Below are 13,640 nucleotides of genomic sequence, written 5' to 3' on the forward strand. Positions count from 1 at the left end.
ATGCACCTGAACTCAATTTCGAGTCTCATAGCAAAGGGTCTGAATTCTTATGTAAATAAGGTATGCTAAAAAACTGTTTTCGTTTCGTTGTGATGGTGTACTGTATGTAGACTGATGAGGAAAAACATGAATGTAATCCATCTTAGAACAAGGCTGTAATGTAACAAAATGTGGAAAAAATGAATGGGTCTGAATACTTTCCTGATTACACTGTCTAGGCATCTGTTGTTCTCTGAGTTTGTGTGCTGTTACAATATTGATATGGTCAAGCCTAGTTGTCATAGTGAATTCAATGTTCCACTATTCTTGCATTGGCCTAACTGTGCAGACACCTCATTCCTTCCACATGGTGGAGCCATACACTAAAAAATGAAACCCCAGCTTGCACTGCAAATGCAGCCTAAATGTGGTGCATTTGTAAGCAGACAGACGTGCAACACTGAAGGGAATTTCCACACAAACCTCAGTGATATGTGGTTGCAAACTTTGCCTGGTCTGTATCAACCATAGCACCACATTGCTTTTTTACATTGCTTTTCTTGTGTCAAGGTCGATAAATTAGACGTTTGATGTTATAGGCCAGACAATAGGGATGCACTGCTGGGTCAAACACGCTTTATTTATGGATACATTTAAATGTAGATATTAGGAAAATGTGGTCTCTCTTCACATTTTATGGGTTATTAATCAGGTAACAAAGAAATCCAGAATAATTAAATTTCCTATGGTTTACCCAATGCTAAAACCGTGTGTATTGTCATTCATGTAATCTTTTGATCATCATAATCATCCGCAACGATATGGTTTTGAAATATAGATCAAGTATTGTTGTTATAGCTATGGGTGCATTTCAGGTGCAACGGTCAGTTTTATATCAAGTAGGCTAAAATAATCATATGTTGCAAATTCCAGACATACCGAACCACCCCGATGATCCACCCCTTTTCCATGTATGTATTTTATGCAATAGTCCCTGTTTATAACAGTATTTATAACCCCATCCGCGATGAGCCTCCCCGATATGTTCCCGAAATGGAATGAGTAGGCCTACTCCATAAAATAATATCCCACTGTCTATCACTTGAACACTTGGGAAGCGCCTATGTCCTGACAGCTTGGTCGGCTCGCCTACACTGACTGTTGCGTCGCACTCCCCCATCTGGCATAGACAAGACGCGGCGCGCCGAGAAACTGACGTGTTTTGCGCATTTCCTGCAGCAGCGTTTAGACGGTCGGGGGGGAGAAGAGGTAGGTCTGCAGGAAACCAAGAACAGCAACGGCGAGAGAACATCCTGGGAGGATAAGGAGCGAACAGAAACCAAGAAAACCACAACCTAGAGTCGACCTGCAACTATACATTGCTTGAGCTATTCACAAGTCGAGTAGCCTGTTTGGGAAACATCCCAAATGCACTGCAAGGAGGGCAGGAGTCGCCCTATCTTCCAACAGTGGAATACGAGTGTTTCCAGAGCCTAGTGGAGTTGCAGAGGATAGATATCTTTGATAGATTTTGCTCTGTCGGGTTGCGGTTTGGGTAGGCTGTTGATATCCCAACTGCTGCATGGTCATATTTTTCCTGCGTATACGCTTCTCAAAACGTGTATTAATTATATTCAAAAGAAAGGCTTTGTCTGGTTAAAACCCAAATGTGGATTATCATTGTGAAAACCGAAACTGTTAAAGGGCAAAAACAAGAACATTTACTGTCTCTGGACTGTTTCAAAACGACTGATAAGCATCCGATTGGTACGTGTGTGATAGAGTGACACGGGACGGCATTTTCCCCTTATATTCAAGTCACAACCTCTTTGAAAAACCATTCAGTCCGTGGTCTTATTTTGAGGATTCAAACGCTACATAAAACTAGGCTAAATTATTTATGACCCGTTGAAGTGGCTGGGTTAAAGGAATATATTGTAAACAACCATTCTTGTTCCAAAGCCCATTGAAGAGGATTACATCACCGCAATGGTGGTTTTCAATGGGTTATTGAAGATCAAGATTTGTGAGGCGTTGGACTTGAAACCGACGGCTTGGTCTCTCAGGCATGCGGTTGGCCCAAAAACCCAGACTTTTCTCCTAGACACCTACATCGCACTAAACGTGGATGACTCGCGTGTGGGCCAAACCTCCACCAAACAGAAAACCAACAGCCCTGCGTGGAACGACGAGTTCGTTACGGAGGTGCATGACGGAAGGAAAATCGAACTGTCGGTGTTTCACGACGCGCCAATTGGATATGACGATTTCGTGGCTAACTGCATCATACAGTTTGAAGATATATTGCAGAATGGCAGTAAGCACTACGAGGAATGGGTAGGCTATGTCCCGTTATTATTTGGTGCTCCTTGCACATAGTGCCTTTTTACCAAATTGTTTTCACCTCACCCTCAGCATCCTGATGCCTTTACGATTAGAATAAATTATACAAAGTCTCCATTATTATTTGGCAAAACAGTCTAGACCTATAAATAATGTTACTTTATCATCATCAACACCATCCTCACAAAACCCCCTGGCTGGCATCCACCGTTAGTTTCCTGGCGCTTTGATACTTCTCTAGGCCACCGGTAACATGCGCATATAACCCTGTTTCGTAGGAACGGTGCAGAGGACTGCGCTTACAAGCAGGTCATAAATATTCCTATCAGCTGCGATGTAGGCCTGCATTCTGAGAAAAGCAACGTTTCCATGTCAAAAGCAACAGTGCGTTAAAATCCAATGTGGGATGACAAGGCCAGTCAGCTATGGGTCTTACTGACAGAGCTGCTTCTGAGCCCGTAACATAACTTGCTATTGATTGGTCATTTGCCTGTCTTGGAAACCATGATGCCCTTGAGATGGACACAGAGAAGAAAATGTACACAGAGAAGTCTCTCTTTCACAGCCTTCCAGTTAAATACTGGAATCATGAGGTTTCCTTAAGGCCATATGCTCTCTTATAAGATAAGCAGCTGCAGACTCATTTGAGAAGACATGCAGCATATTAGGCTACACCTAATGAAGAGTTATGCACATGTGATTTCTCTAAATCTTCAATTGTCCACCAAATGAGATTATCAATGCTATGTCCAACACACAATACATGCTGACATGTTTCTTGGATTATGAGGAGACTTTAACTTGGATCATGTGACATAGATTGGATCATGTGATCAACGTAGGCACAACTTCCTCAGGATTTTCACTATAGGAGAGTGTGTGAGGTTCACTGAGGAGAAATGGGTTATGATTTTAGGAAATCTGTATATCCCTACAGGTTCCAGGCCCGGCCAAGGACATGCAAATATCAGCATCTGTCCTGACTACCACATTTCACATACACTGCCCAACATAACATAAACATCATAAATCCACTAAAACATAGTGAAGAAATATGTAATTACAGTATTAGATTGAACTGCATGTGTTCAGTGCCCAGTTGACCACATACAGAAGAACTAAAGAGCTGTTCATATTAGGTCAATAAAAACAATGCTGATTGTACTAACATAGACAGGAACAAAAGCTTCAAATAATAAAATCATCTATTCTCATTGCTGATAATCAGTGGTAAGATGGGTAACATGGACATATTATTATAAAGGGTATATTCACAGTAATATTGGGACTATTCATTGTCTTGTAGGCAATTATGTTCCTCAGGATGCCACCCAAATATATCATAACACTTTCCCTGTGAGGGAGGAACCTTTTCGTAAATACTGGGTGGCTTTGCTCCTCTTGTGAGTAGTGTTTCCTTTCATGGTGAACCACTGACCCAGAACTAGAACGGCAAAACAACAACAAAAGGCGCAGGGCAGCACTCTGAAGCTGTTCTCCTGGCCTCGGCGTGGCAGGTGGATCGGTGTGCTCTGTTCTCTACTGACAGACAGCCTCCACATACAGTACAGGCTGAAGAGGAATCTCTTGTCTCTGTTGTCAAGTTTATTTGTCATATGTACACAGTACAATGAAATGCTTACTTGCAGGTTCACTCTTGACAGTTTGTCTGAGGCAGGCGGGAGTTTGGATAATTGATTAGACTCTATCAGGTCCATTATGGATTGGAGGAGGTACAGTAAAACTGTTTTTGGACGGGCCTGGGAGGCTCATGGCAATAAGGGTTCTGTCTGTGTTTGGCTTGTCAGGCGGGGAATGTTCTTTGCTCACATTGATGGACCAGGCTATGTCATCTGCTCGCATGTCTGGCTGAGGAGGCTGTGCTTGGCTCATAGGGCTAAAGGCGCTCTGTGCTCGGCTGGATGGAAGGGTCCCTACTAAGTAGTTTGTAGATCTCCTTCCTGGTTGCAACATGTCTGTTTAGTGGTGTTGGTGCTGAGAATTGGGTATGGATTCTAGATGGAGACTGTTTTCCTATTCTGACCTAAACAGCATTGCTCTCTGCGTCCTTTCTTTCCATCTCTCTTTGCTCCTTCTGCATGTACAGCTCCCGTGCACTTACTTTCACTTTTACCACTCCTTTAATCTTTTACCTTTTCATTTAATTCTTTCTGAGGTCATGTCTCCATGACCTCAGAAAGAAGCCCCTCTCTCTCTCTCTCTGTCTGTCTCTCCCTCTCTCTCTCTCGCGGGCTCTCTCGCTCTCCCAAATTCAGATTGCTTTATTGGCATGAAATACAATTTGTAGATATTGCCAAAGCAGTATAGTGGTACAGCATTTCAGTAAATACAGTACAATGCAATGAGGATAATGTCATACAGTTAATATCAGTAGTAATAATAATAGTACATACAATCATGTATACAGGTACAACACTACAGCTGTTGTATTCTGTAATCTTCGGTTGAAATATAAAAATATATATTTTTTAAAATAATAGCTAATGTACATGGATGATGGTTACACTATGTATTATTTATTTTATTTTTTATTTAACCTTTATTTAACTAGGCAACTCAGTTAAGAACAAATTGTTATTTACAATGACCTTTTACCAAAAGGCAAAAGGCCTCCTGCGGGGACTGAGGCCTGGGATTTAAAAAATAATAATAAATACAATATAAATATAGAACAAAACACACATCACAACAAGAGAGACAACACAACACTACATAAAGAGAGACCTTAAAAAAAACATAGTGAGGCAGCAACACATGTCAACACAGCATGGTAGCAACACAACATAACAACAGCATGGTAGCAGCACAACATGGTACAAACATTATTGGGCACAGACAACAGCACAAAGGGCAAGAAGGTAGAGACAACAATACATCACATAAAGCAGCCAGAACTGTCAGTCAGAGTGTCCATGATTGAGTCTTTGAAGTAATGTAATTAAAGTAAAGTAAAGTAAAGTAATGAAGAGTAATGACCAAGTTGTATACAATGTACATACTTCAGGGAATTAATGGTCATGGGATGTCCCTCAGGCTATAATATAAATATCTGGCAGTAATATTTGCGCTTTCTTTCACATCCAGAATAATTACCAGCTTTATGTCATTAGTAAATGCATAGAAGTTGGGAATTGAGATCAATAAAATAAAATTGTATTTGTCACGTGCCGAATACAAGAGGTGTAGTAGTCCTTACCGTGAAATGCTTAATTCCAAGCCCTTAACCAACAATGCAGTTTTAAGAAAAATAAGAGTTAAGAACATCAGGACAACAGTTTTCAGGTGTGCTAACATAATTGCAAAATGTTTTTCTAATGATCAATTAGCCTTTTAAAATGATCAACTTGTATTAGCTAACACAACGTCCCATTGGAACACAGGAGTGATGGTTGCTGATAATGGGCCTCTGTACGCCTATTTTGATATTCCATAAAAAAATTAGCCATTTCCAGCTACAATAGTCATTTACAACCTTAACAATGTCTACACCGTATTTCTGATCAATTTGATGTAATTTTAATGGACAAAAAATGTGCTTTTCTTTCAAAAACAAGTACATTTCAAAGTGATCCCAAACTTTTGAACAGTAGTGCACATGTAGGTAGGAGTAAATTGACTATGCATAGATAGTAACAGCAAGTAGCAGCAGCATAAAAAAGAGGGGGTCACTGCAAATAGTCCGGATAGCCATTTGATTACCTGTTCAGCAGTCTTACGGTTTGGGGGTAGAAGCTGTTAAGAAGCCTTTTGGACCTAGACTTGGAGCTCCGGTACTGCTTGCTGTGCGGTAGCAGAGAGAACAGTCTATGACTAGGGTGGCTGGAGTCTTTGGCAGTTTTTATGGCCTTCCTCAGATATTGCCTGGTATAGGGTTCCCGAGTGGCGCAGCGGTCTAAGGCACTGCATCTCAGTGTTAGGGGCCTTTATCACTACAGACCCTGGTTCGATTCTAGGCTGTATCACAACCAGCCATGATTGGGAGTCCCATAGGGTGGCACACAATTGGCCCAGCGTCGACCGGGTTAGGGTTTGACCGGGGAAGGCCGTTATTGTAAATAAGAATTTGTTCTTAACTGACTTGCCTAGTTAAATTTAAAAAATAATAGAGGTCCTGGGTGGCAGGAAGCTTGGCCCCAGTTATGTACTGGGCCTTAAGCACTACCCTCTGTAGCGCATTGCGGTCGAAGGCTGAGCAGATGCAACCAGTCAGGATGCTCTTGATGGTGCAGCTGTAGAACTATTTGAGGACCCATGCCAAATATTTTCAGTCTACTGATGGGGAATAGGTGTTGTCGTGCCTTCTTCACAACTGTCTTGGTGTGTTTGGACCATGATAGTTTGTTGGTGATGTGGACACCAAGGAACTGGAAGCTCTCAACCTGCTCCACTACAACCCGTCGATAAGAATGGGGGCGTGCTTGGCACTCCTTTTCCTGTAGTCCACGCCCCTCCTCCTTTTGTTGCCTACCCTTACCACCTGGGGGCAGCTCTTCAGGAAGTCCAGGATTCAGGTGCAGAGGGAAGGGTTTAGTCCCAGGGTCCTTAGCTTTGTGATGAGCTTTAATTAAGGGCACTATGGTGTTGAACACTGAGCTGTAGTCAATTCTCACGTAGGTGTTCCTTTTGTCCCGGTGGGAAAGGGCAGTGTGGAGTGCAATAGAGATTGTGTCGTCTGTGGATCTGTTGGGGCGGTATGCAAATTGGAGTGGGTCTAGGGTTTCTGGGATAATGGTGTTGATGTGAATACACGTCCTGGTAATCCGTAAGGGCCCTGTGGCCTTGTGACCCGTTTAAAGGTCTTACTCACATCGGCTAAAGCAAGCACAATCACACAGTCATCCGGAACAGCTGGTGCTCTCATGCATGCTTCAGTGTTGCTTGCCTTGAAGCACGAATAGAAGTAATTTAGCTCATATGGTAGGCTCGTGTCACTGGGCAGCTCGCGACTAGGCTTCCCTTTGTAGTCCGTAATAGTTTGCAAGCCTTGCCACATCTGACGAGCGTCGGAGCCGGTGTAATCGGATTCAATCTCAGTCCTGTATTGATGCTTTGCCTGTTTGATGGTTCTCCAGAGGGCATAGCGGTCGACTAAAAATCTAATATGATTTTTCAACGCCGATACCGATTATTGGAGGACCGAAAAAGCTGATACCGATTAATCGGACGATTATTTCTTTATTTCTTTATTTGTAATAATGACAATTACAACAATTCTGAATTAACACTCATTTCGAAAAACAAAACGTTTATTCTTTCAGTGAAATACGGAATCGTTCCGTATTTAATCTAACGGGTGGCATCCCTAAGTCTAAATATTGCTGTTACATTGTACAACCTTCAATGTTATGTCATAATTATGTAAAATTCTGGCAAATTAATTACAGTCTTTGTTAGGAATGAAATGGTCTTCACACAGTTTGCAATGAGCCAGGCGGCCCAAACTGCTGCATATACCCTGACTCTGCTTGCACGGAACGCAAGAGAAGTGACACAATTTCCCTAGTTAAAAGAAATTCATGTTAGCAGGCAATATTAACTAAATATGCAGGTTTAAAAATATATATTTGTGAATTGATTTTAAAGAAAGACGTTGATGTTTATGGTTAGGTACACATTGGTGCAACGACAGTGCTTTTTTCGCAATTGCAATAGGCTGTGATTCGATGATAAATTAACAGGCACTGCATCGATTATATGCAACCCAGGACAAGCTAGATAAACTAGTAATATCATCAACCATGTGTAGTTAACTAGTGATTATGTTAAGATTGATTGTTTTTTATTAGATAAGTTTAATGCTAGCTAGCAACTTACCTTGGCTTCTTTCTGCGCTCACATAACATGTAGTCAGCCTGCCATGCAGTCTCCATGTGGAGTGCAATGTAATCGGCCACAATCGGTGTCCAAAAATGCAGATTACCGATTGTTATGAAAACTTGAAATCGCCCCTAATTAATCGGCCATTCTGATTAATCGGTCAACCTCTAATTTCTTATAAGTGTTCGGGTTAGAGTCCCGCTCCTTGAAGCAACAGCTTTTTTACCCTTTAGCTCAGTGCGGATGTTGCTTGTAATCCATGGCTTCTGGTTGGGATATGTACGTACGATCAATGTAGGGACGACGTCATCGATGCACTTATTGATGAACCCGGTGACTGATGTGGTATACTCCTCAATGCCATTGGATGAGTCCCGAAACATATTCCAGTCTGTGCTAGCAAAACAGTCCTGTAGCTTAGCATCTACGTCATCTGACCACTTTCGTATTGAGTGAGTCACTGGTACTTCCTGCTTTAGATATTTATTTTAAAAAGATTGTGTTATTTGGAAGTATTTCTCACAGTAGAGGAAGAAGTACATCTCTGTGTTTACTTCCCCTGTCGTGCGTGACCACATAGACGCTCCTTTTTGGATGGCCATGTCGTTTTTGTGTCTCTCTTTTTCTATAGCTAGTTGGTTGTCACTGAACCTGTATTTGATCAGGATCTGTCTCTGTATTTCTGACAGAGCAGAGATATTTTAATTCCTGAAACAATTTGATTGATTTCCCTGTGTGTTTAGATATTAAGGTTGTTTAGTGTTTTTAACAGCTGAAAAAGGGGACTCTTTTCAAGGTTCAGCTCATGGGTTTTCAATGCTTTGAATTGTAAGGATGTTTTGGGGCAATATGGTGCTAAAACAAATGGGTTCTTTTTTATATTAAATTAAAGGGAATCTTCCGAGTTCCACTTTGCATGCATTATTTGGTACTTTCTTTGGGATATTTAGGATAATTCTGCATGTAGATTTTCTATAGAGTTTTTCTTCCAATTCTTATCATCGTAATTACAGATTGGGCCCCAATCCTCGCTTCCTGTCACGTCCTGACCATAGAAAGCTTTTATTTTCTATGATGGAGTAGGTCAGGGCGTGACTGGGGGGGGGGTGTTCTAGTTTATTATTTCTATGTGTAGTCTAGTTTTTGTATTTCTATGTTGGCCTGGTATGGTTCCCAATCAGAGGCAGCTGTCTATCGTTGTCTCTGATTGGGGATCATATTTAGGTAGCCTTTCCCACCTGTTGTTTGTGGGATCTTGTTTTTGTTTTGTTGCTTTTGAGCCCTACAAGGCTGTACATTCGTTTGTTTGTTTCGCTTTATTGTTTTGTTACTGGTTCACATTTAAATAAAATATGATGAACCCAAATCACGCTAAAATATGATGAACCCTTGGTCTACCCATTTTGATGAGCGTTACACTTCCATACAGTGCAATTGGTAAAATTACAATATTGAATATTTTACGTTAGATTTGGATAGGAATATTTACTTTTGAGAATGTTCTTTTTATGAAGTAAAATGTTTTGCGGACTTTTTCTTTGAGTGCATTCACTGCCAGACCAAATCGACCTGAAGCACTGATATTTAGTCCCAGGTAGTTCAACCATGTTATTTCCTCATTTAAAGGAGTGTCTGCTGTATTCCCAAATAATGTGCAGTTGTTCCTGTAGACCTTGCTCTGTTGGTGACAGTAAGACAAGGTAATCTGCGTAGAGCAGAAATCTAGGCTCCTCATCTTTGAGGGTGAATCTAGGGGCTGCAGATCGGTCCAACATCACTGCTAGTTCGTTGATGTAGATGTTGAACAGGGTTGAACTTAAACTGCACCCTTGTCGCACCCCTCGCCCTTGTGCAAAAAAATGTGTTCTTTTATTGTTCAGTTTAATACTAAACTCAGCAAAAAAAGAAACATCCTCTCACTGTCAACTGCGTTTATTTTCAGCAAACTCAACATTTGTAAATATTTGTATGAACATAAGAAGGTTCAACAACTGAGGCGTAAACTGAACAAGTTCTCCATACATGTGACTAACAGAAATTGAATAATGTGTCCCTGAACAAAGAGGGAGTCAATATCAAAAGTAATAGTCAGTATTTGGTGTGGCCACCAGCTGCATTAAGTACTGCAGTGCATCTCCTCATGGACTGCACCAGATTTGCCAGTTCTTGCTGTGAGATGTTACCCCACTCTTCCACCAAGGCACCTGCAATTTCCCATACATTTCTGGGGGGAATGGCCCTAGCCCTCACCCTCCGATCCGATTTAAAGTAAGGTCTTCCGATGCTATTCATCCAGAGAGTTTCAAAATCCTCTTTCAATTTCTTCCATCTTAGGTTTTGTTTTTGTGTCAATGTTTCACAATTGTGTTGAGGAATGTGTCTATCCTATGGTTGGTGATATTTTCTATTTGTTAAAGAGTAAATGTTTTCCTTGTGAGATTACATTCAGCATCAAACCAATTCTCTTTTTGAGGTTTCGAAATAAAAACTGTTTTCTCATTTGAATACATTTTCTTTTGTGGCTGCTTTATGATAGATATAATTAAATTTATTCGCCGCCAAATTTAAGTCAGGAAGGTTTGGGCTGAATGCCCTTAAAAGGTCATTTCTGCGCAGTGCAATGCTGTGTTGAAGTGTGTCGTGCTGTCAGGCACCCATCTTTATGTTTTATTTAGATTAATCAGTGTACAGGGCTCTGTTTGTGTGGTCTTTGGGTGGAGAAGTCTTTTTAAAAATATATTAATCTGGCAGTGGTTAGACAATGGTGGCTGTGATCTGACAATCAATGCACTAATAGGGGGAGGGGGGTCCAAGTCTGAGATTGCATAGTCGACAACAATGGTCCCAAGAGCTGAGCAGTAGGTGAACCTTCCCAAAGTATTCCCTGTAATCCTGCAATTAAGAAAATACAAGCCTAAGGTTTGAGAGAGATGCAGAAACTCCTTTCCATTTTTGTTCACTACCTGGCCAGGTGCGGGTGTTTTTTCCAGCAGTTGATGTAACTGAGGATATAGAGTATCATCTCTCTCTCTCTCTCTCTCTCTCTCTCTCTCTCTCTCTCTCGCTCTCTCTCTCTCTCTCTCTCTCTCTCTCTCTCTCTCTCTCTCTCTCTCTCTCTCTCTCTCGCTCTCTCTCGCTCTCTCTCTCTCTCTCTCTCTCTCTCGCTCTCTCTCTCTTTCAAAACAATCTGAATCAACTCACTGATAAGAAATCCATATGAATTTATATTGGAAATATAGTGTAGTGCCATGGATGGAGGTCTGACACATGGGTGTCAGATGTTGTTGTACTGTGGGTGAATGTGTTGAGTCATCAGGATTACGGAGCTCCCCATTGGCTGGCTGTCCCTCTGTGATGGGTGTGGCCTCTGGGGGACAGATGTGCTCATGTGGGTTCCATGACTAATGGCGAAACAGCAAGGCATTTAGAGGCCTTGCCAACGATGACTCCTTGAAAAATCTGTCTGGACTTGTGCATTGTGGGAAAGTGTAGACGCGCAGGTATATGCATGCACAAACAGCACTCTCTCTCTCTCTCTCTCTCTCTCTCTCTCTCTCTCTCTCGCACACACACACTTTCTGAGGAACACACATACTGACTCAAACATTACTTTCTGTTAAAACTGGTTATTAAGGAGGCTTTAGCGGGAAGTTTGTATAATATGACTCTGATTGTAGACTATCTATGACCAAGATACGTGTATTTGAGCTAATATATTCCATACAGTTTTAGTCCACAATAGGTAGTGTCCCTGGAACTGACCATGTATATACAGTAGTTTGATTACTTTCTCCTGTGTTTTTGTTTTACTTGACTTAGTACTACTAATATTGATTGCTGCAGTATCTGAATGAGCCAGAAAGGCAATTCAATGTACCTGTCTGTGCAAGTGACAATAAAAATGTGAAACTTGAAACATCTTCATTTGTTTCAGTCAAGGCAGTTACTCAAACAGGGTTGGTACTAGTAAGAGTGAAGCGTGAGATTGTCCGGCTGTGTAAACTTTAGTGGTTTAGTATGCTGGGGGTGGGGTGAAACAGTAAGGGGTGGGCCTGGCAAGGCCTCTTTGTCTGGGCCCCTCCTTTGTCTGACTTATCCCCAGACAGCAGTTGCCTCTGCCCCTCCTGTCTCTATGTTAGCCCCAGGCTTTTGAGCCTCTCTCTGCTTCTCTGCCTCTCCTGTCTCTAAGCTAGTCCCAGGCTTCGTAGCCTCTCTCTGCCTCCCCTGTCTCTAAGCTTGTCCCAGGCTTCGTAGCCTCTCTCTGCCTCTCTGCCTCTCCCAAAGCCAACACATACTGGATTTGTTGGGCTGTCACAGTTACTCTAAAGTCACAAACTTTATGATATAATATTTCTATTGTGAAAAGTCACACATATTCACATTGCATGAGCAGTCAGTGAGCAATGTGACTATTGTCCTTTTTTTCAAGAGGCAATATTGTGGCAAAAAATATCTTACACAAAACGCAGCCAGCTTGCTTCACCTACTTCCACGAGACGTAGATTGAATCAGACTTAACTCCAGTGAGTGTGTGTAACAGTGTCACGCCCTGGTCAAAGTATTTTGTGTTTATCTTTATGTATTTGGTCAGGCCAGGGTGTGGCATGGGGTTTTTGTAATTGTGGTGTGTTTGTCTTGGGGTTTTGGTGGTGGTATTGGGATTGTAGCTTAGTGGGTTGTCTAGCAAGGTCTATGGCTGTCTGGAGTGGTTCTCAATCAGAGGCAGGTGCTTATCGTTGTCTCTGATTGGGAACCATATTTAGGCAGCCATATTCTTGAGTTTGTCGTGGGTGATTGTCCTTAGTGTCCTATGTGTACTCGTTGTTAGTTTGCACCAGATAGGCTGTTTCGGTTTCGTTTATTGTTTTTTGTAAGTTCGTGTTTTTTTTGTTATATTAAACATGGATCGCAATCGACACGCTGCAGTTTGGTCCGACTCTCTTTCATCACCACTAGAAAACCGTTACAGAATCACCCACCACCAACGGACCAAGCGGCGTGTCAACAGGCAGGAGCAGCCGAAAAAGGAGATGCTCACCAAGGATTTCTGGTCATGGGAGGAGATCTTCGACGGGAGAGGACCCTGGGCTAAACCAGGGGAGTGTAGCCGCCCAAAGGAGCAACAGGAGAAGAGGCAACAGAGGCAGCAGCAGCAGGAGCAGCAGCAGCTACAGTGGGAGAGGTTGCACCACCTGGAGTTATGGACATGGGAGGAGGAATTGGACGGTAAAGGACCCTGGAATGAGCCTGGAGATTATTGTCGCCCCAAAGCCGAGCTGGAGGCAGCAAAAGCAGAGAGGCGGCATTATGAGGAGCTAGCACGGCAGAGCGGATGGAAGCCCGAGAGTCAGCCCCAAAAATTTCTTGGGGGGCTTACAGGGAGTATGGCTATGCCAGGTAGGAGACCTGCGCAAACTCCCTGTGCTTACCGGGGGCTGGAGAGACCGGGCAGGCACCGTGTTATGCTGTGGAGCGCACGG

General features: G+C 42.3%; 1 protein-coding gene across 1 annotated transcript in view; it reads left to right on the forward strand.

Annotated features, from left to right (window-relative positions):
- Nucleotides 1–1,165: 1,165 nt before the first annotated feature.
- The window catches only part of LOC112224582 (protein kinase C epsilon type), a 163,115-nt gene continuing 150,640 nt past the window's right edge, over nucleotides 1,166–13,640 (forward strand). Inside the window, exon 1 of the mRNA XM_042306204.1 lies at nucleotides 1,166–2,316. Coding sequence (XP_042162138.1) covers nucleotides 1,969–2,316 — 348 coding nt within the window. The 5' untranslated portion in view covers nucleotides 1,166–1,968. The remainder of the gene's footprint in view (nucleotides 2,317–13,640) is intronic.

The sequence above is a fragment of the Oncorhynchus tshawytscha genome, linkage group LG25 (assembly GCF_018296145.1).
Source record: "Oncorhynchus tshawytscha isolate Ot180627B linkage group LG25, Otsh_v2.0, whole genome shotgun sequence".
Lineage (NCBI taxonomy): Eukaryota > Metazoa > Chordata > Actinopteri > Salmoniformes > Salmonidae > Oncorhynchus > Oncorhynchus tshawytscha.